Here is a 24,429-nt window from a genome sequence, read left to right as displayed (position 1 = left end):
TAGATCAGGCACATAGCTATTAGGTGTTGTAGACAAACCAGAGAGAAAAATAAACTAGTATGCCCTTAGTACAGTCCCTTGTCAACAGCACTTGAGGAAATGATCATATATTATATGATATATATTATATTTAAGTCCCATAAAAGCAGAGCCACAGAAAGAATGTGAGAGGTATTTTTACAAGAGAACACTAGTCACTTTAACTTTTCAAAATGAAAACCATGCCACAAAAGCATACTCTAAGCCTGGCCTACCACAGGGAAAAGGGGGATAGAAGGGCTGAGGTACATTAGAACATCAGATTCTTAAAGGGACCAAGGACAATAAAAGCAAGTGCTACTACCTTGTGTGTGATCTGTTCATACATCTGGATTTAAATATTCTCTTTCAAGGACTCAAGTTTCTCAAAAGGCAAAAACACATCTATGTGTATGTTAGGGCGGTGCAAAGATGCATCATAAAAATGCGGTATTTTTAAAAAACACAGGTGCTCCAAGTGCACCTTTTCAAGTATTAATTCAGTATATCTGGGCTGGACTTAGGCAACTGTATTTTGAAAAAGTGCCACATTTGATTCCGGTGCATGGCCAGGATGAAGAACTGCTGGTTTAAACTAACTTTAGATTGAAATGAAAAGAAGGGAGCCCTAAATTAAGCATTTAGCTGCTGACCAAAAGGTCAGCAATTCGAATCCACTAGTCACTCCTTGGAAACCCTATAGGGCAGTTCTACTCTGCCCTGTAGGGTTGCTATGAGTCACAGTCGACTCCACAGCAACGTGTTTTTAAATTAAAATGCTTCCCTTAAATACATTATTGTGGCAAACAGACACTTGCTGGAGAAATTCACTAGGATCACATCTCTGATTTCACATCAATGTACCCTAAATCCTAGGAGTTTAGAAAAATGACTCACGTGATTACGCCCTCATCTGTGGACTTCATAATATTAGCTCTTAATGCGTTATAACACACAAATTCCTTCCAATTTCACGTATACTATTATGGCAGACAGAAACCCTGGTGAAGTAGTGGTTAAGAGCTCAGCTGCTAACCAAAAGGTAGGCAGTTTGAATCCACCAGGCGCCCCATGGAATCCCTATGGGGCAGTTCTATTCCATCCTATAGGGTCGCTATGAGTCAGAATTGACTCGACAGCAACAGGTTTGGTTTTTTTTTTTTTTTTTAATAGTAGAAATATTGGTGCCCACAAGCAATTCTATCATTACATACCACTTTCTTGTCTTCTTCTTGATCTAGTCCAGACTGAAGTGCCAGCAGAGCTTGGAAATCAGTGTTCAGTCCTGATTGATCTGTGTCATAAACCTGTTAGAAAGTCCAGGTGCACAAAGTGACAAAATTACCAAAAGCTGGTATTCCTTTGAAATTTTTGTCTATTGATATATATATATAAAAGAATGAAGCAAAAAAGAATGAAAGGAAGCAGTTTCAGAAGGAATTAACCAAACAAAAATCAATAAAACAAAGAAAGGGATTCAGATCAAAGAGATGGATAAACAAGTAAGAAATCAATATGTCTGTAATAAAAGTTCTTCTAAGCGGTCACTTAAAATCACTCTGCCTGGATTGAACACAGGATATAAAGTCAGATCCCTTAAAATCTCAAATCTACACTCACTTTCCATTCATACAACTCTCTTGATGGAGGTAAGTCCAGAGAATAAGGGCCCGAAAATATAGCAATCAACTTACATAGCAAGGAGGAAACTGAGGCTAATCTGTCCCCTCCTTGCTCCAATCATTAGGAAAGGCTTACACATAACTTAGTATACCTACTTGAACATTACATGAGTCAAATTATGATCTCTAAAATTGTGTTTAGAAATTAAAGCTTAGAAATTACTTTTATCTTTTTATTTTAAAAGTTGCTTATTTTTCAGCAAAGTGGCATGATATTAGAACAAAACACAAAAATCAGTAGTATTTCGAGGCGGAGCCAAGATGGCGGAATAGACAGACGCTTCCAGCAAGCCCTCTTTACAACAAAGACCAAAAAAAACAAGTGAAATGAGCATATTCCTGTCAAGCTGGGAGCCCTAAGCATCAAAGGCAAGCTTAGACAACAAACTGAGGGGTAGGGGGAGGAAGAGACTGTTCAGAAGTGGAGAGAAGTTACCAGACCAGAATCGCAGGGAGACCTCAGGCACCATTCCCGGAGCGGCAGTGGCAGCGGGCTAGTACTAGTGTCCAGCCACAGTTTCCTCAGGGAGAAGCAGCCAGCCGCACAGCCTACTGACACCTCCGGAACCTGAGAAGAACAGTGCTCTCGGCAAATATACTTGCATATATTTTACCGCATTCCTCACCACCAAGCCAGCTTCAGCGGCTGAATCCCTGGGCCTGGGATAGACCCTGGTGAGCACCTAGAGCCATTCTCCCAGCCTTGTAGAAGGAAAAAATTTGCAAATGGGGGTAAAGATAATTTGCTAGCTCCTTTAACAGGGGGAGCTCAGGACAGAAGTGGCCCCTATCCAGGCATAAACTGTCCGTGGACCTTTAGCATCTTTCCCTTCTGCATGGACCTATGTGGGCCTATCTCAGGAGAATAGGCCCTTGTTGGCAAACTCCAACTATTTCAGCTGTGCGGTGGAGAGGTGGGTGTTTGACGTTTGACATTGCTTTGCCTATTAAATAAGATCCTCACCCACCCACATCAGGGACCTAAGGACTAGTAGCTCTACTCAGGTCACCCAGCCACCTGCGACAGGGGTCCAAAGATAACTGGTACCTCTCAGTCCTTACAACCAAAAACTTTGGGTGCCCATGGTTCATCTGCAGAACCCACCCACCAGCACGCTCTAGGGAACAGGGATGCGTTTTCCTCAGAGACACTCGGGGGTCGGTTCTCAGCCCCTTGCCTTGTTCAGAGCGTGACCCCCTACTGCAATCAGATATCGGTATATACGGCGATCACCCCTGCCCCTCTAAGACTGTAGGACAGAGACTGTAACACACACTTGATGATCGGCTACCTGGAAATCTGAGCTGAATTCATACAAGAAAACTGAATGGACTCCTAGACTGACATACCTGATAACAGCTCTAGCCAGCTGGGGACAGGACACCACAGCTCCAAAGGTAAAAATAATCAAGCTAGCTCACTCAAGCAACCCATAGGGGTATACCAAAACAAAACAAAGCGAGCAGCTACGATGCAGTAAGAAAGCATAAACTACAACAATAACTTATAGATGGCTCAGAGACAACAGTCAATATCAAGTCACATAAAGAAACAGGCCACGATCACCTCAACAGGCTCTCAAAACAAAGCATCCAGGGATGTTTTAGATGAAAGTGCATTCCTTGAATTACCAGATGCAGAATACAAAAGTTTAATATACAGAACCCTTCAAGACACCATCGGAATCAACTTGACAACGATAGGTTTTTTAACAGGCCAAGACATCAGGAAAGAAATGAGGCAATATGCAGAATAAGCCAAGGAACACGCAGATAAAGCAACTGAAGAAATTAAAGAGATTATTCAGGAACATAATGAAAAGTTTAATAAGCTGGAAAAATCCACAGACAGGCAGCAATCAGAAATTCAGAAGATTAACAATAAAATTACAGAAGTAGACAACTCAGTAGAAAGTCAGAGGAGCAGAACTAAGCAAGTAGAAGCCAGAATTTCTGAACTCGAAGCTAAATCACTTGGCACAAACATATTTGAGGAAAAATCAGATAAAAGAATTAAAAAAAAATGAGGAAAACTTAAGAATCATGTGGGACTCTGTCAAGAGAAATAACCTACAAGTGATTGGAGTACCAGAACAGGGAGGGATAACAGAAAATACAGAGAGAATTGCTGGAGATTTATTGGCAGAAAACTTCCCTGATATTGTGAAAGATGAGAAGATGGCCATCAAACTCCTCATAAGGTAGATCTGAAAGGAAATTCACCAAGACATATTATAATCAAACTTCCCAAAACCAAAGATAAAGAGAGAGTTTTAAGAGCAGCGAGGGATAAACGAAAAGTCACCTACAAAAAAAATCCAGAGAGCCAATAAGAATAAGCTCGGACTGCTTGGCAGAAACCATGCAGGCAAGAAGGCAATGGGATGACTTATTTAAAAAACTGAAGGAAAAATATTGCATGCTAAGAATCATATATCCAGCAAAACTGTCTCTTACACATGAAGGTGAAATTAAGACATTTCCAGATAAACACAAGTTTAGGGAATTTGTAAAAACCAAACCAAAACTACAAGAAATACTAAAGGGAGATCTTTGATTAGAAAATCCATAATATCAGGTATCAAACCAAGACTAGAACACTGGGCAGAACAACCAGAAGTCAACCCAGACGGAAATCAAAAAAAACAAAGCAAGAGTATTAAAAAAAAAAAAAGCTCAAACAGGGTAACAGTGCTGTTATATAAAGAAGACAACATTAAAATAATAAAGAGGGACTAAGGAATGAAATCATATACCTTACATACGGAGAGGAAGATACGATGATACAAAGAAATAAAAGTTAATTTTAAATTTAGAAAAATAGGGGTAAATAATAAGGTAACCACAAAGGAGACAAACTATCCCGCTCATCAAAATAAAATACAAGGGAAAAATACAGACTCAGCAGAAAAAAAATCAACAACAACAAATATGAGGAAAGGACAACATATAAAGACAATCAACTCAGCACATAAAATTAAGTGGGAAAAAGAAAAAGTCAACAACACACAAAAAAAGACATCAAAATGACAGCACTAAATTCATACCTATCCATAACTACCCTGAATGTAAATGGACTAAATGCACCAATAAAGAGACAGAGAATGGCAGAATAGATTAAAAAACAAGATCCATCTATATGCTGCCTACAAAAGACACACCTTAGACTTAGAGGCACAAACTAAAACTCAGAGGATGGAAAAAAAATATATCAAGCAAACAACAAGCAAAAAAGAGCAGGAGTGGCAATATTAATTTCTGAGAAAATAGACTTTAAAGTTAAATCCATCAGAAAGGATAAGGAAGGACACTATATAATGATTAAAGGGACAATACACGAAGAAGATATAACCATATTAAATATTTATGCACCCAATGACACGGCTGCAAGACACATAAAACAAACTCTATGAACACTGAAAAGTGAGATAGACAGCTCTGCAATAATAGTAGGAGACTTCAACACACCACTTTCGGTAATGGACAGGACATCCAGAAAGAAGCTCAATAAAGACATGGAAAATCTACATGCAACAATCAACCAACTTGACCTCGTAGACATATACAGAACACTCCACCCAACAGCAACCAACTAGACTTTCTTGTCTAGTGCACATGAAATATTCTCTAGAATAGACCACGTACTAGGTCACAAAGCAAGTTTTTTGGGTAGCAGAATCCAAAACATTGAAATATCACAAAGCATCTTCTCTGACCATAAGGCCATAAAAGTGGAAACCAATAACAGGAAAAGCAGGGAAAAGAAATCAAACACTAGGAAGCTGAACAATACCCTGCTCAAAAAAGGTTGGATTATGGAAGACATTAAGGATGGAATAAAGAAATTCATAGACTCCAATGAGAATGAAAACACTTCCTATCAGAACCTTTGGAACACAGCAAAAGCAATGGTCAGAGGCCGATTTATAGCAATAAATGTACAAGTCCAAAAAGAAGAAAGGGCCCAAATCAAAGAATTTTCCCTACACCTTGAACAAACAGAAAGAGAGCAACAAAAGAAACCCTCAGGCACTAGAAGAAAACAAATAATAAAAATTAGAGCGGAACTGAATGAAACAGAAAAACAAATGAAAGAATTAACAAGACCAAAAGCTGGTTTTTTGAAAAAATCAACAAAATTGATAAACCACTGGCCAAACTGACAAAAGAAAAAAGGAGAGGAAGCAAATAACCTGAATAAGAAATGAGATGGGCGATATTACAACAGACCCAACTGAAATTAAAAGAATCATATCAGATTACTATGCAAAACTATACTCTAACAAATTTGAAAACCTAGAAAAAATGAAGTCCTAGAAACACACTACCTACCTAAATTAACACAAACAGAGGTAGAACAACTAAATAGACCCATGACAAAAGAAGAGACTGAAAAGGTAATCAAAAAACTCCCAACAAAAAAAAGCCCTGGTCCGGATGGCTTCACTGCACAGTTCTACTAAACTTTCAGAGAAGAGTTAACACCACTACTACCAAAGGTATTGCAGAGTATAGAAAACGACCGAATACTACCAAACTCATTCTATGAAGCCACCATATCCCTGATACCAAAACCAGGTAAAGACACCACCCAAATACACCACAAGAAAAGAAAATTATAGACCTATATTCCTCATGAATGTAGATGCAAAAATCCTCAACAAAATTCTAGCCAAGAGAATTCAACAACATATCAAAAAACTAATTCACCATGACCAAGTGGGATTCATACCAGGTATGCAGGGATGGTTCAACATTAGAAAAACAATTAACGTAATCCACCCCATAAATAAAACAAAAGACAAGAATCACATGATTTTATCAACTGATGCAGAAAAGGCATTTGACAAAGTTCAACACTCATTCATGATAAAAACTCTCAGCAAAATAGGAATAGAAGGAAAATTTCCAACATAATAAAGGGCATTTACACAAAACCAAAAGCCAACATCACCCTAAATGGAGAGAGCCTGAAAACATTCCCATTGAGATCGGGAACCAGACAAGGATGCCCTTTATCACCACTCTTATTCAACATTGTGCTGGAAGTCCTAGCCAGAGCAATTAGGCTAGATAAAGAAATAAAGGGCATCCAGATTGGCAAGGAAGAAGTCAAAGTACCTCTATTTGCAGATGACATGATCTTATACACAGAAAACCCTAAGGAATCCTCCAGAAAACTACTGAAACTAATAGAAGAGTTCAGCAGAGTATCGGGATACAAGATAAACATACCAGAATCAGTTGGATTCCTCTACACCAACAAAAAGAACATCGAAGAGGAAATCACCTAATCAATGCCATTTACAGTAGCTCCCAAGAAGATAAAATACTTAGGAATAAATCTTACCAGAGATGAAAAAGACTTATGCAAAGAAAACTACAGTACGATTCTGCAAGAAACCAAAAGAGACTTACATAAGTGGAAGAACATACCTTGCTCATGGATAGGAAGACTTAACATTATAAAAATGTCTATTCTACCAAAAGCAATCTATAGATTTAATGCAATTCCGATCCAAATCCCAAAGACATTCTTTAATGAGACAGAGAAACAGATCACCAACTTCATATGGAAGGGAATGAGGCCCCGGATAAATAAGGCATTATGGAAAAAGAAGAACAAAGTGGAAGGCCTTACTGATTTTAGAACATATTATACCGCCACAGTAGTCAAAACAGCCTGGTACTGGCACAACAACAAATACATGGAGCAATGGAACAGAATTGAGAATCCAAGCATAAATCCATCCACATATGAGCAGCTGATATCTGACAAAGGCCCCAAAACAGTTAAATGGGGAAAAGACAGTCTTTTTAACAAATGGTGCTGGCATAACTGGATAGCCATCGGTAAAAAGATGAAACAAGACCCATACCTCACTCCATGCACAAAAACTAACTCAAAATGGATCAAAGACCTAAATATAAAATCTAAAACAATAAAGATCATGGAAGAAAAAATAGGGACAACGTTAGGAGCCCTAATACATGGCATAAACAGTATACAAAACATTATTAAGAATACAGCACAAAAACTAGATAACTGGGAGCTCCTAAAAATCAAACACCTAAGCTCATCCAAAGACTTCACCAAAAGAGTAAAAAGACTACCTACAGACTGGGAAAAAGTTTTTAGCAATGACATTTCTGATCAGCGCCTGATCTCTAAAATCTACATAATGCTGTAAAAACTCAACTGCAAAAAGACAAATAACCCAATTAAAAAATGGGCAAAAGATATGAATAGACACTTCACTAAAGAAGACATTCAGGTAGCTAACAGATACATGAGGAAATGTTCGCGATCATTAGCCATTAGAGAAATGCAAATCAAAGTACAATGAGATTTCATATCACTCCAAAAAGGCCAACATTAACCCATAAGACACAAAATAATAAATGTTGGAGAGGCTGTGGAGAGATTGGAACACTTATGCACTGCTGGTGGGAATGTCAAATGGTACAACCGCTTTGGAAATCGATTTGGTGCTTCCTTAAAAAGTTAGAAATAGAACTACCAGACGATCCAGCAATCCCACTCCTCAGAATACATCCGAGAGAAATGAGAACCTTTACGCGAACAGATACACGCACACCCATGTTTATTGCAGCACTGTTTACAATAGTAAAAACATGGAAGCAACCAAGATGCCCATCAACAGATGAATAGATAAATAAATTATGGTATATTCACACAATGGAATATTACACACCAATAAAGAACAGTGAGAAATCTGTGAAACATTTTATAACATGGAGGAACCTGGAAGGCATTATGCTGAGTGAAATTAGTCAGTTGCAAAAGGACAAATATTGTATATGACCACTATTATAAGAACTTGAGAAAAAGTTTAAACTGAGAAGAAAACATTCTTTTGTGGTGACAAGAAGGGGGAGGGAGGAAGGGAGGGAGGGTAGGAGAGGGGCATTCACTAATTAGATAGTAGATAAGAACTACTTTAGGTGAAGGGAAAGACAGCACACAATACAGGGGAGGTCAGCACAATTGGACTAAACCAAAAGCAGTTTCCTAAATAAACTGAATGCTTTGAAGGCCAGCGTAGCAGGGTTTGGGGACCATGGTTTCAGGGGACATCTAAGTCAACTGGCATAATAAAATCTATTAAGAAAACATTCTGCATCCCACTTTGACGAGTGGTGTCTGGGGTCTTCAGCGCTAGCAAGCAGCCATCTAAGATGCATCAATTGGTCTCAACCCACCTGGATCAAAGGAGAATGAAAGAACACCAAGGACACAAGGCAAAAAGGGCCACATGAACCAGAGACTACATCATCTTGAGACCAGGGGAACTAGATGGTGCCCGGCTACAACCCTTGACTGCCCTGACAGGGAATACAACAGAGTACCCCTGAGGGAGCAGAAGAGCAGTGGGATGCAGACCCCAAATTCTCGTAAGACCAGACTTAATGGTCTGACTGAGACTAGAAGGACCCTGATGGTCATGGCCCCCAGACCTTCTACTGGCCCTGGACAGGAACCATTCCCGAAGCCAACTCTTCAGACAGGGATTGGACTGGACAGTGGGTTGGAGAAGGATGCTGGTGTGGAGTGAGCTTCTTGGATCAGGTGGACACTTGAGACTATGTTGGCATCTCCTGCCTGGAGGGGAGATGAGAGGGTGGAGGGGGTTAGAAGCTGGCGAAATGGACACGAAAAGAGAGAGTAGAAGGCGAGAGCAGGTTGTCTCATCACGGGGAGAGTAATTGGGAGTGTGTAGCCAGGTGTATATGGGTTTTTGTGTGAGAGACTGACCTGATCTGTAAACTTTCACTTAAAGCACAATAAAAAATTATTTTTAAAAGAATCAGTGGTATTTCTATAAACTTACAATGAACTATCAGAAAATAAAATGAAGAAAAAACTTCCACTTACAATAGCATTGAAAAGCATCCTTAGGAATAAATTTAACAAAGGAAGGGTAAATTTCATGCTCTGAAAACTACAAAACAATGTTGAAAGAAATAAAAGACCTAAATGAATGGAAAGGCGTTCCCTGTTCAAGGATCAGAAGCCTTAATATTGTTAAGATGGCTGTACTACCCAAATTGATCTACAGATTCAATGCAATCTGTCAAAATTTCACATCAGACTATGTGGGCAACTCCTGTCTGGTGGCGAGATGAGAAGGAAGAGGGGAACAGGAGCTGGTTGAATGGACATGAGGAATACAGAGCGGAGAGGAGGAGTGTGCTGTCTCGTTAGGGCGAGAGCAATTAGGAGTGCGTAGCAAGGCGTGTATAACTTTTTGTATGACAGACTGATTTGATTTGTAAACTTTCACGTAAAGCACAATAAATAAAATTTTGGCTCGTTTCTTTGCTGAAATTGACAAGGTGATCCTAAAACTCACCTGGAAATGCAAGGGACCTAGAATAGCCAAGACAATCTTAAAAAAGAAAAGCAAAGTTGGAGAACTCACTCTTCCCAGTTTCAAAACTTACTACAAAGCTACAGTAATCAAAACAGTGTGGTACTGGCATAAGGATAAACATATAAATCAAAGTAACAGAACTGAAAGTCCAGCAATAAGCTCTTATATTTATAAACCAAAACCCCTTGCTGTTGAGTCAATTCTGACTCATAGCGACCCTCTAGGACAGAGTAGAATTGCCCCAGAGGGTTTCCAAGGAGCACATCGTGGATTTGAACTGCCAACCTTTTGGTTAGCAGCCATACCACTTAACCACTACGCCACCAGGGTTTCCCTTATATTTATAGTCAACTGATTTTTTACAAGACTAAGTCAATTCAATGGGGAAAAAACAGTCTATTCAACAAAATGGTACTGGGACATCTAGATATCTGCATTCAAAAGAATGAAGGTGGGCACCTAACACCATTAACTCAAAGCAGACCAGAGACTTAAATGTAAGACCTAAAACTATAAAACTCTTAGAAGAAAACAGAGACACAAATCTTCATGACTTTGAATTAAACAATGGTTAATTCGATATGACACCAAAGGCACACGCTATAATAGATAAATTGGAATTCATCAAAATGAAAAAGTTTTGTGGTGCATAGGGAAGCATCAAGCAGGTAAAAAGACACCCCCACAGAATGGAGAAAATATTCACGAGTCATATATCTGATAAGGGACCTGTATGTAGAATATATTAGCAACTCTTTTAATGCAACAATAAAAAGACAAATAACCCAATTAAGTAATGGGGAAAGGGACTGCTGAATAGACAGTTCTCCTAAGAAGACTTATAAGTGGCTGATACACACACAAACTGATGCTCTACCTAGCCATCAGTAAAATGCAAATCAAAATCGCAATGAGTTGCTGCTTCACGCCCACTAGGATGGCTATAATAAAAAAGACAGAAAACAACAAGTGTTGGAGGTGACGTGGAGAAAATAGAACTCTCATGCACTGCTGGTAGGAATGGAAAATGGTGCCATCACTTTGGAAAACAGGTTGTTAGTTCTTCGAAAGGTGAAACATAGTTACCATAATGCCTAGCAATCCCACTCCTAGGTACAAATCCAAGAGAAATGAAAACATATGTTCACAGAAAAGCGTGCACACAAATGTTCATAGCAGCATTATTTATAATACTCAAAAACAACTCAAAAGTCCATCAATTGATGAGTGGTTAAATAAAATGTGACAAACCCACACAATGGGATATTATTTGACAATGAAAAGGAATGAAATACTCAAAGATGCTACAATATGAATGAACTTTGAGAACATTATGCAAGTGAAAGAAACCACTCACAATTTATATAAAATGTCTACAACAGGTAAATCTATGGAGACAGAAGGTAGATTAGTGATTGATTAGGGCTGAGGGCCACCACTCAACTGTCAGTTTGCCCTAATGCGGTTGTTTGCCCGCTGCTGTGACACTGGAAGCTATGTCACCAGTATTTCAAATACCAGCAGGGTCACCCATGGTGGATAGGTTTCAGTGAAGCTTCCAGACTAAGACTAGGAAGAAAGGCCTGGCAATCTACTTCTGAAAATCAGCCTATGAAAACTTTATGGATCTCAATAGAACACTGTACGATAGAGTGCTGGAAGATGTAAACCCACCAACGATTATGAAGGTAGTGCAGGACCTGGCAACATTTCATTGTTATACTTAAGGTCACTATGAGTCAATGTTGACTCAATGTCAACTGAACAACGACAAGAAGGACTGGGAATTGAAGGGAAAGTGGGAGTTACTGCTAATAGGCATGGAGTTTCTTTTAGGGGTGACTAAAACGTTCTAAAATTGATTGTGGTGATGTGCATTAATACAATTTTTGGATTTCCCTTACTGCATACCCCATTTATTCATTCCTTTACCCTCAGCTATTATTCCTTCCTCTCTCCATTTATACCCAAACTTTTTCACCTTTGGAAGGGATGTTAGGTTCTCCCACCATTCTAGTCTAGATTGCCATTAGCAATACTAGTCTAGCAAGTGCCTTCCCCTCAGTCTCCTCATTCAGAGTGAGTTTCTTCCTTGCTTAGGAATCATCCCTGCTTCTACTGCACACAGTTGCAGTCCTGGAACCACTGCATCAGATAGGAAAAAAGAAAGCTGAGGTGATGTGAGGGAAAAAGAAAAAGAAGTTGAAGTGATACAGGGAAGAACTGAATACTCATACCAGCACCCTCCCTCACTCCCTCTTCCCCAAATCCACCAGAGAAGCAAAGGAATCTACCTAGTGGGGAGCCTCTCCTGCCCCTCCTCAGGTTGAGTGTGTGTTCATGTAAGCCAGCCCTTCATGCCTTTATCTTCCCCATTTCAAATAAAGTTTCAACTGCCCATTCCAATTCTCTTATCAAACCATTACTCTGAGGATAAAAGCAGGTTCCTTGGTCTCAAGAAATACAAGTCAGGAGTCCAAACTGGTACAGAATTTTCTGTTCTGGTCTTTTTGTAGTACTCTGAGCATTTGCATCTACTCCTGGAAAAGTAGGGCCCAGTTCAGAGTAACTGTCCCTTCCTGTTTGTAGTCTCTCAGAATTAGCAGCATCAGTCCAGCTTGCAAGCCATGTGCAAGGCATTCCCACGAGGGAATCTTCCCCCAGCCATCTGCAGTCTCTCTCTCGTCAGCAGACAAAACAGTTTTTACTGGCATTGCGTGCCCCAGAGGGTACAAGAGTAACATGTCTAGATTCAGCCCATCTCTGCACTGCTGCATCACCCCCATTTCCATTCACCTCATGAATCCACGTGGCCACCTAGGCGAGCACACCAGGATATCTACTCGCCTGCTCCAATTAACTTCCAGTCCTGGAAGGGGTTTTTTCTGATGGCCATTGACATGTTCTACTTTAATTCATCGCTCAAATTTCCACAAGGTCATGCCCCATACAGGTATCCCTTTAATAGGCCAATTTTCCACTGCCCTTTTACCTGATTCTACCGCCAGGTTATCAGTCACCACTCAGAGTTGTTAAAAACACAAATACAGGGGCAAACATCATGCAATTCAGTCTACTAAGCTGATCTGTTTTCACCTTCTTCAATCAGACTAGCTGATGCTGTGAAGAAACGAGATGCTGTCTGTCCACTTTGAAACTGCCACCCATAAACAAGCAGCTCTTTGGTCAATCAAGAACTGTTTACAGGGTACCCCTTAAGTGACAGTAGGGTCTGGCAGCTTCTCAGGGGGTTCCAAAGCTGGCTCTGGGGGAAAAGAGGCTCCGTGATCCTGAATACTTCCTTGCATTTTCCCACTAGCATGTTTCCGTGTAAACCATTTCCATTTTATTACAGAATTCTTCTGGGAATTGCCTTCCCTATTACATTTCTCTGACATCACTCAAGCAAGATTATTTGACATCCTTTAGTCATAGTGGCAATTTCAAAATCCAATTAAAAAAAACTATTGCCACTGAGTTGATTCTGACTCATAGTGGCCCTATAGAACAAAGTAGAACTGCCTCCATAGGGTTTCCAAGGCTGTAAATCTTTACGGAAGCAGACTACCATATCTTTCTCTCACAGAGGGGCTGGTGCGTTCAAACTGCTGAATTTCTGGTGAGCAGCTGAGCACTTTAACCTCCAGGGCTCCTTCAAAGTTCAGTGGCCACCTGATAATTGCTTTCAAATGGAAATTTCCTGGCCCCAAATCCCAACGGTTGTGGTTGGGTGGTGCTCACAGGCTTTTACCATAAACTCCAATTATGCTACACACAGGGTTAATATACATAGAATTTGCCCATACCAGCACTCCAGCTTCAATTCTATATTGTTTAAAATTAATGACCTGTGTGGGCTCAGGAAATCTTACTTGTTCCTAATTACCATGTTGGACTAATATTGACTGAAGGGCTGATTTACATGCCTTCTATTTTACAATACAAGGTAGAGAAAACGGTCCCCAGTCAGACACAATATCCTTCCCCACTGTACCCTCAGGTAAACATTTAATCCGATCAACTGCTGGATTACCAATCTAATCGTAGCCATCATCAGGACTTCACCACCAGGTTTTGGTTTTACAATACTAGCTAGGGGAAGTACTCCCCAGTCAGACTTACTATCCATTCCTGTAAAACGTTCAGGTAAAAGAGACACAACCACTTCACATAAAGCGTGTTTCAACATTCCAATTTTCATCAAAACTTTCATCTTAATACCATCGACCCTTGCATTTCTGTATCCTCTCAATCTAATTGTAGCCCCTATTAGGGCTTCACTGATGAGTTTTGGAAGGGGCCCTGGTGGTGCAGTGGTTAAGCACTGGGCTGCTAACCAAAAGGTTGGCCATTTGAACCCACCAGGCGCTCCGAAGAAGAAAGATGTGGCAGGTTGCTCCCGTACATATTAAACCCATTGCCGTGTAGTCGATTCTTACTCATAGCAACCCTCTACAATACAGTAGAACTGCCCCAAAGGGTTTCGAGGAGCAGCTGGTGGATTCGAACTGCCAACTTTTTGGTCAGCAGTCATAGCTCTTAACCACTGCGCCATCAGGGCTCCCCGTAAAGACTACAGCCTTGGAAACCCCATGGGGCAGTTCTACTCTGTCCTAGAGGGTTGCTACGAATGAATATCAACTCAACGGCAATGGGTTTAGCTTTTGGTAACATATTTTGGTACCATAGTGTATGGACCTCCCACATCAAGGAGTCCAAGAAACTTCTCTTCTCCACCTCCTTGACCATTTTATCAATTCATGTCCATAAGGCCTTGAGTGGATGCGGGGGACCCAGACTCCCCTCAATCTTCGTCTTGACTAATCTGCTGGATCACTACCCCAGGTGATTTCAGGTTTCTCATTGTCATCTTTGCCTTCCAGCTTTTTAAATTCCTCTGCACTGGAGTGAATCGAGTGGGCTTGTTTATAGTCCTTTAATGCTGGGAAGAGTGCCGTAGCGGTTTGGTGGTGGAATTCTTCCTTTCCATGAAAAAGTTCCAGTTTCTATTCCTGACCAACCCAACTCAAATGCAGCTTATGTGGCAGCGGAAGCTTGCGTGTTGCTATGACGGCGAACAGGTTTCGACGTAGCTTCCAGACTAAGACAGACTTGGAAGAAAGGCCTGACCATGTACTTCTGAAAACCAGCCAATGAAAACCCTACGGATCAGATTAACAAAACAACTCCACTTAAAATAACATCTCAGAGAATAAAACACCAAGGAATAAATTTACCCAGGGATGTGAAAGATTTATACAATGAAAATTATAAAACACTACTGAAAGACGCTAAAAGAGACCTAAATAGATGGAAAGACATTCTGTACTCATGAACTGAAAGACTTAATATAGTCAAGATATCAATACTATCCAAAGCAATCTACAGATATGATACAATCCCAATCAAAATTCCAGCAGTTCCTTTTTTAAAAAATTTTTATTGTGCTTTAAGTGAAAGTTTAAAAATCAAGTCAGTCTCTCATACAAAAATTTATATACACCTTCCTACATACTTCTAGTTGCTCTCCCCCTAATGAGTCAGCACACTCCTTCTCTCCATCCTGTATTCCCTGTGTCCATTCAGCCAGCTTCTATCCCCCTCTGCCTTCTCATTTTTCCTCCAGACAGGAGCTACCTACCTAGTCTCATGTATCTTCTTGAGCCAAGAAGCTCACTCTTCACCAGTATCATTTTCTATCTTACAGTCCAGTTCAATCCCTGTCTGAAGAGTTGGCTTTGGGAATGGTTCCTATCTTGGGCTAACAGAAGGTCTGGGGACCATGACCTCTAGGGTCCTTCTAGTCTCAGTCAGACCGTTAAGTCTGGTCTTTTTACGAGAATTGGAGGTCTATGTCCCACTGCTCTCCTGCTCCATCAGGGATTCCCTGTTGTGTTCCCTGTCACGGCAGTCATCGATTATACCTGGGCACCATCTAGTTCTTCTGGTCTCAGGCTGATATGGTCTCTGGTTTACGTGACCCTTTCTGTCTCTTGGGGTCGTAATTACTTGTGTCTTTGGTGTTCTCCATTCTCCTTTGCTCCACGTGGGTTGAGACCAATTGATGCATCTTAGATGGCCGCTTGCTGGCATCTAAGATCCCAGATGCCACTCTCCAAAGTGGGATGCAGAATGTTTTCTTAATAGATTTTATGATGCTAATTGACCTAGATGTCCCCTGAAACTATGGTCCCCAAACCCCCGCCCCTGCTACACTGGTCTTTTAAGAGTACGGTTTATTCAGGAACTTCTTTGGTTTTGGTTTAGTCCACTTGCGCTGACCTCTCCTGTACTGCATGTTGTCTTTCCCTTCACCTAAAATAGTTCTTGTCTACTATTTAATTAGTGAATACCCCTCTGCCTCCCTCCCTCCCCATTCTCATAGGCATCAAAGAATATTTTCTTCTCTGTTTAAACTATTTCTTGAGTTCTTATAATAGTGGTCTCATACAATATTTGTCCTTTTGCAACTAATCTCACTCAGCGTAATGCCTTCACGGATTCACCATTGTTTTTATCAATGCGTAATATTCCATTGAGGGAATATGCCATAATTTATTTATACATTCATCCGTTGATGGGCACCTTGGTTGCATCCATCTTTTTGCTATTGTAAACAGTTCCAGCAGCATTCTTCACCTAAATGGAAAAACAAATCCTTAGTTTTATATGGAAAGACAAGAGACTTTGAATACCCAAAGCAATTTTGAGGAAGAACAAAGTAGGAGACCTCACACTTCCTGGCTTCAAAACATATTCTACAGCTATAATAACAAAACAGCCTGGTACTGGTTTAGTGATATAAACACAAATGGGGCTGGCAAAACCGGATTTCCACATGCAGAAAAATGAAACAAGATCCATACCTCACACCATACACAAAAGTTAAATCAAAATGTTAAATCTAAAACCATAAAGTTCTTGGATGAAAATACAGGAGCAAGGCTTTTGGACTTAGCTTTTTTCAGTGATTATCAAATGCAACAATGAATGCAAGAGCAACAGAAAACAAAACAGACAACTGGGACCTCATAAAAGCTAAATACTTATGTTCATCAAAAATTTTATCAAAAGAGTAAAGAGACAACCTACAGACTGGGAAAAACTCTTTGGGAACAATATAACCAATAAGGGTCTAATATCTAATATATAGACAACTTCTACAACTTAACAACAAAAACAAAAATAACCCAATGAAAAACTGGGCAAAGAACATGAACAGACACTTCTCCAAAGAGATATTCAAATGGCCAAGAGATACATGAAAAGATGCTGAACGTCGTTAGCCATCAAAGAAATGCACATCAAAACCATAATGTGATACCATTTCAAAAGCAGCTGCAGCAATACATCAACAGAGAACTGCCAGAAATTCAAGCCGGATTCAGAAGTAGACATGGAATGAGGGATATCATTGCTGATATCAGATGGATCATGGCTGAAAGCAGAGAATAATAGAAAGATGTTTACCTGTGTTTTATTGACTATGCAAAAGCATTTAACTGTGTGGATCATAACAAATTATGGATAACATTGTGAAGAATGGGAATTCCAGAGCACTTAATTGTGCTCATAAGGAACCTGTACATAGATTAATTAAGAGGCAGTCGTTGGAATAGAACAAGAGAATACTGTGTGGTTTAAAGCCAGGAAAGGTGTGCATCAGGGTTGTATCCTTTCGCCAAATGTATTCAATCTGTATGCTGAGCAAATAATCTGGTAAACTGGACCATATGAAGAACTGGGCATCAGGATTGGAGGAAGACTCATTAACAACCTGCGTTATGCAGATGACACAACCTTGCTTGCTGAAAGTAAAGAGGACTTGAAGCACTTACTGATGAAGATCAAAGACCACAGCCTTCAGTATGGATTACACCTCAATGTAAAGAAAACAAAAATCCTCACAACTGGACCAATAAGGAACAGCATGAAAAATGGATAAAAGATTGAAGTTGTCAAGGATTTCATTTTACTTGGATCCACAATCAACAGCCATGAAATCAAAAGACCCGTTGCACTGGGAAAATCTGCTGCAAAAAATCTCTTTAAAGTGTTGAAAAGCAAAGATGTCATCTTGAGGACTAAGGTGCACCTGACCCAAAGCCATGGTGCTTTCAGTTGCCTCATACGCATGTGAAAGCTGGACGATGAATAAGGAAGACCAAAGAAGAATCGATGCCTTTGAATTGTGGTACTGGCAAAGAATACTGAATATACCATGGACTACCAAAAGAACAAACAAATCTGTCTTAGAAGAAGTACAACCAGAATGCTCCTTAGAAGCAAGGATGGCGAGGCTATGTCACATACTTTGGACAAGTTATCAGGAGGGATCAGTCCCTGGTGAAGGGCATCACGCTTGGCATCTTAGGCTGGACTCTCTAGAGAAGCAAAACCAGTGAAGTGTATAAATAGATATATAGAGAGATTTATATCAAGGAAATGGCTCATGTGAATGTACAGGCTAGAACGTCCCAAGTCCATGGATCAGGATAGAGGCTTCTCCTGATTCACGTAGCCGCAGGGGCTGGCGAACCCAAGATCAGCAGGTCGGAAAGCAGGTCTCTTGCTCACAGGCTATGAAGATCCACAAATCCCAAGATCGACAGGTAAGCTGATAGCTTAAGTCCCAAAAACCAGAGGTCAGACAAGCAGGAAGCAGCTGCAGGATCCAAAGTCAACAAAAAGCCAGAACGTATGCTTATATTCTGATGCAGGCCACAGACCCAAGGAAACTCCCTTTCAACTGACTGGCTACTCACAGCAGATCCTGTCATGGGAGTTATCACATATAAATACTGAGAATCATGGCCAGGCCAAGCTGACACACAATCTTAACCATCACACTTGGTAAAGTACAGGGTCGACAAAAAACAGGAAGACCCGCAACGAGATGGAGTGATACAGTGACTGCAATAATGGGCTCAAGCATAACAAGGATTATGAGGATGGTGCAGGACCAGGCAGTGTTTCGTTCTGTTGTACATAGGGTCATTATGAGTTGAAATTGAGTCAATGGCACCTAACAACAGGACAGCTAAAGTTAAAAAAAAAAACAGAAAAATAAGAAGGTTTGGAGAGGATACGGAGAAACTGGAACACTCATCCATTGCTGGTGGGAATGCAAAATGGTACAGCCATTGAAGAAAACGGTCTGGTGGTTCCTCAAAAAACTAGAGGTAGAGATCCCATATGACCCAGCAATTCCACTCCTAGGTATATACCCTAGAACACCTATGTTCATCCCAGCACTGTTAGCAAAAAGATGGAAATAACCTGAGTGCACATCAACAAATGAATGTTGCTAGGTATCAGTCAGCTCCAACTCATAGCGATGCTATGCACAACAGAATGAAACACTGCCCAGTCCTGAGCTATCCTCACAATCATTGCTAAATAGCTGAATGGATAAGTAAAGTGTGGTACATACGTACAATGGGATACTATTCACCGATAAAGAAAAATGAGTTCTGGAAACATCTTACAATGTAGATGAACCTGGTGGACAGTTAGGTCAGTGAAATAAGTCAATCCCAGAAAAAACAAAAATTTTATGTTCCAACTTTTATGAAGTGACATGAATAGGTAAATATACAGAAAGTTATGTTCATTAGTGGCTGCCAGGGATGGGTGGGGGTGAGGGGAAAAAGGGGATTCACTTCTAGATAGTTATTTTTGATGATGGGAAACGTACACCAAAAGGGTGAAGTGCGCATGGCCTGACCAAGGTAAACAATGTCACTAAGATGTACATAAGAAAAAAGAACCTTCTGGTAACTGTTATGGCATATATAATTTTTCAACAAGAGCAGCAATAACCAAAAAGTCTATATGCAGGTATATATATATGTGTCCAGATATACCAGGTATGTATGTGTGTGCTTGCACACATATTCAGATATATAGTAAAACACGTAGGGACACAGTTATGGATACTTCTTAGACGTAACCACATACCTCAGGGGATTGGTTTTCTGGATTTGAAGGCTTAGGACCAGAGTCTCATGGGACAACTCGGTCAATTGGCATAATATAGTTCATAAAGTTTATGTCCTAAATGCTAGTTTGGTAACTGTCTGGGATCTTAAAAGCTTGCAAGCAGCCATCTAAGATATAACTATTAGTCTCTACTCATCCAGAAGAGCAGAGAAAGAAGGAAACCAAAGACTCAGAGAAGAAACTAGTCTATAGGACTAATAGTCCACAGGAACTACAGCCTCCTCTACCATGAGATTAGATGGTGCCAGTCTACCACTACTGACAGTTCTGATCAGGGCCATAACAGATAGATCTTGATAGAATAAAATGTGGAACAGAACTCAAATTCTTAAAAAAAAAATCCAGACTCACTGGACTGGTTGAGACTAGAGGACTCCCTGAGACTGCTGCCCTGAGATACTCTAAATCTTGAACAAACCCCTGAGGTCACCTTTTAGCTTAATAACAGATTGGCTCATAAAATAAAGAATACAGGCATACCTTGGAGAAACTGCAGGTTCGGCTTCAAAACATTGCAATAATGCAAATATAGCAAAAAAGCAAGTCGCACGAATTTTTTTTGTTTCCTGGTGCATATAAAAGTTATGCTTACACTATACTGTAGTCTATTAAGTATGCAATAACATTATGTCTAAAAATACAATTTACTTACCTTAACTGAAAAATACTTTATTGCTAAAAAATGCTAACAATTATCTGAGCCTTTGGCAAGTCCTAATCTTTTTGCTGTGGAGGGTCTTGCCTTGATGTTGATGGCTGCTGACTGATCAGAGTGGTGGTTGCTGAAGGTTGGGGTGGCTATGACCATTTCTTAAAATAAGACAACGATGAATTGTGCTGTGTCAATTGACTGCATTTCATGAAAGATTTCTCTGTGGCATGCGATGCTGTTTGATAGCATTTTACCCACAGTAGAACTTCTTTCAAAATTGGAGTCAATTCTCTCAAACCCTGCCGCTGCTTTATCAGCTAGGTTTATCTAATATTCTAAATCCTTTGCTGACATTTCAACAATGTTCACAGCATCTTCACCAGGAGTAGGTTCCATTTCAAGAAACCACTTTCTTGCTCATCCATAAGAAAACTCATCCACTAAAGTTTTATCATGAGATTGTAGCAATTCAGTCACATCTTCAGGCTCCACTTCTAATTCTAGTTCTCACGCAATTGTCAAGTCTGCTGTTACATCCTCCACTAAGTCTTGAACCCCTCAAAGTCATCCATGAGGGTTGGAATCAGTTTCTTCCAAACTCCTGTTAAAGTTGATATTTGACCTCCTCCCATGAATCACGAATGGCATCTCTAATGGTGAATCCTTTCCAGAAGGTTTTCGATTTACTTTGCCCAGATCCATCAGAGAAATCACTATCTATGGAATCCACAGCCTGACAAAATATATTTCCTAAATAACATTTGAAAGTCAAAATAACTCCTTGATCCATGGGCTGAAGAATGGATGTTGTGTTAGCAGGTATGAAAACAACATTAATCTCCCTGTACATCTCCATCAGACCTCTTGGGTCACCAGGTGCACTGTCAATGAGCAGTAATATTTTAAAAGGCATCTTTTTTTTCTAAGCAATAGGTCTCAACAGCAGGCTTAAAACATTCAGTAAACCATGCTGTAAACAGATGCGCTGTCATCCAGACTTTGTTGTTCCATTTATAGAGCACAGGAAGAGAAGATTTAGCGTAATTCTTAAGAGCCCTAGGATTCTCAAAATGGTAAACGAGCATCGGCTTCAACTTGAAGTCACCAGCTGCATTACCCCATAACAAGAGAGTCAGCCTGCCCTTTGAAGCTTTGAAGCCAGGCATTGACTCCTCCCCTCCAGCTAGGAAAGTCCTAGATGGCATCTTCTTCCAGTATAAGACTGTTTCCTACACGATGAAAACCTCTTTAGTACAGCCACCTCCATCACTTATCTCAGCTAGATTTTCTGGATAACTTGCTGCAGCTTCTACATTGGCACTTGCTGCTTCACCTTGCACTTTCATGTGACAGAGACAGCTTCGTTCTGTAAACCTCATGAACCAACCTCTGCTAGCTTCAAACTTTTCGTCTGCAGCTACCTCACCTCTCTCAGTCTTCAGAGAACTGAAGGGAGTTAGGACCTTGCGCTAGATTAGATCTTCTATCCAGACCACTAAAACTTTCTCCACATCAGCAATAAGGCTGCTTTGGTGTCTTATCATTCATGCATTCACTGGAGTAGCACTTTTAATTTCCTTCAAGAACTTTTCCTTCATATTCACAGGTTGGCCTACTGTTTGGAGCAAGTGGCTTAGCTTTCGTCCTACCTCAGCTTTCAACATGCCGTCCTCATTAAACGTAATCATTTCTAGCTTTTGATTTAAAGTGACAGACATGCAACTCTTCCTTTCACTTGAACACTTAGAGGCCATCGCAGGGAATGGCGAGGCCCAAGGAAAGGGAGAGACATGGGGGAACTGCCAGTTGGCGGAGCAATCAGAAGGCACAACATCTACCGATTAAGTTCACTGTCTTATGTGGGCACAGTTCGTGGTGATCCCAAACAATTACAATAGTAACATTAAAGATCACTGATCACAGATCACCATAACACATACAATAATAATGAAAACATTTGAAATACAGAGAGAATTACGAAAACGTGACACAGAGACAAGAAGTGAGCACATGCTGTTGGAAAAATGGGGATGATAGGCTTACTAGACGTAGGGTTGCCAGGAACCTTCAATTTGTAAAAAACGTGAACTGCAATGATGTGATGCACAATAAAACAAGGTATGCCTGTACCACCCATGACTACTTTACTCCTTTGAAAAGTATATGAGACCAAATGGTCAACAATTAATGGAAATGGAACAATCAGAATGGAAATCATGAGAATATTCATGCACTGTGAAGAATGTAACCAATGCATCTGAACAATTTGTATAGAAATTGTTGAATAGGAAACTAAACTCTGTGCAAACCTCACTGAAAACACAATATCATCTAAAAAAAAAAAAAAAACCCTATAGATCATAACAGTCTAATCCTGTCAGGAGTCACACGGGTCCCCTCTGTTTTGACCTGCTGGCTTGCCACTGCTCCCTTGTTGTTGTTGTTGTTAGGTGCTGTCAAGTCAGTTCTGACTTATAGCAATCCTATGCACAACAGAACGAAACACTGCCCGGTCCTGCACCATCCTTAAAATCCTTGTTATGCTTGAGCCCATTGTTGTAGCCACTGTGTCAATCTACCTCACTGAGGGTCTTCCTCTTTCCCACTGACCCTATACTTTACCAAGCACGATATCCTTCTCCAGGGACTGATCCCTCCTAACAACACATCCAAAGTATGTAAGACGCAGTATCGCCATCCTTGCTTCTAAGGAGCATTCTGGCTGTACTTCTCCCAAGACAGATTTGTTCATCCTTTTGGCAGTTCATGGTATGTTCAATATTCTTCACCAACACCACAATTCAAAGACGTCAACTCTTCTTCGGTCTTCCTTATTCATTGTCCAGCTTTCACATGCATATGATGTGATTGAAAATACCATGGCTTGGGTCAAGCACACCTTAGTCTTCAGGGTGACATCTTTGCTCTTCAGCTCTTTGAAGAGGTCCTTTGCAGCAAATTTGCCTGATGCAATGAGTCTTTTGATTTCTTGACTGCTGCTTCCATGGCTGTTGATTGGGGATCCAAGTAAAATGAAATCCTTCACAACTTCAATCTTTTCTCCGTTTATCATGATGTTGTTCACTGGTCCAGTTGTGAGGATTTTTGCTTTCTTTATGTTGAGGAGTAATCCATACTGAAGGCTGTGGTCTTTGATCTTCATCAGTAAGTGCTTCAAGTCCTTTTCACTTTCAACAAGCAAGATTGTGTCATCTGCATAACACAGGTTGTTAATGAGTCTTCCTCCAATCCCAATGCCCTGTTCTTCTTCATATAGTCCAGCTTCTAGGATTATTAGACGGCACTGGGTTTTTTGTTCTGGGTTCTAAGATTATTTGCTCAGCACTCAGACTAAATAGGTATGGTGAAAGGATACAACCCTCATACACACCCTTCCTGACTTAAAACCACTCAGTGTCCCCTTGTTCTGTCTGAACAACTGCCTCTTAATCTATGTAAAGGTTCCTCATGAGCACAATTAAGTGCACTGGAATTCCCATTCTTCATAATATTATCCATAATTTGTCATGATCCACACAGCTGAATGCCTTTGAGTGGTCAATAAAACACAGGTAAACATCTTTCTGGCATTTTCTGCTTTCAGTCAGGATCCACCTGACATCAGCAATGATATCCCTGGTTCCACGTCCTCTTCTGAATCTGGCCTGAATTTTTGGCA

General features: G+C 40.3%; 1 protein-coding gene across 10 annotated transcripts in view; it reads right to left on the bottom strand.

Annotated features, from left to right (window-relative positions):
* The window catches only part of CCDC15 (coiled-coil domain containing 15), a 124,520-nt gene that overhangs the window by 60,725 nt on the left and 39,366 nt on the right, over positions 1 to 24,429 (bottom strand). For 9 of the 10 annotated variants that reach the window (XR_007513604.1, XM_049856683.1, XM_049856686.1 and 6 more), the window contains one exon: positions 1,233 to 1,325. Coding sequence is in view for 9 of the 10 variants with exons in the window: in XM_049856683.1 (XP_049712640.1) it covers positions 1,233 to 1,325 (93 nt within the window). In the remaining variant the exon portion in view is untranslated. Of the gene's footprint in view, positions 1 to 1,232; positions 1,326 to 15,502; positions 16,736 to 24,429 lie in introns of those variants that run through there. The other variant, XM_049856691.1, reaches the window with a different exon arrangement.

The sequence above is a fragment of the Elephas maximus genome, chromosome 17 (genome assembly GCF_024166365.1).
Source record: "Elephas maximus indicus isolate mEleMax1 chromosome 17, mEleMax1 primary haplotype, whole genome shotgun sequence".
Classification (NCBI taxonomy): domain Eukaryota; kingdom Metazoa; phylum Chordata; class Mammalia; order Proboscidea; family Elephantidae; genus Elephas; species Elephas maximus.
The sequence above is the reverse complement of the archived record's forward strand: the minus strand, read 5'-3'. Positions and strand labels throughout refer to the sequence as shown.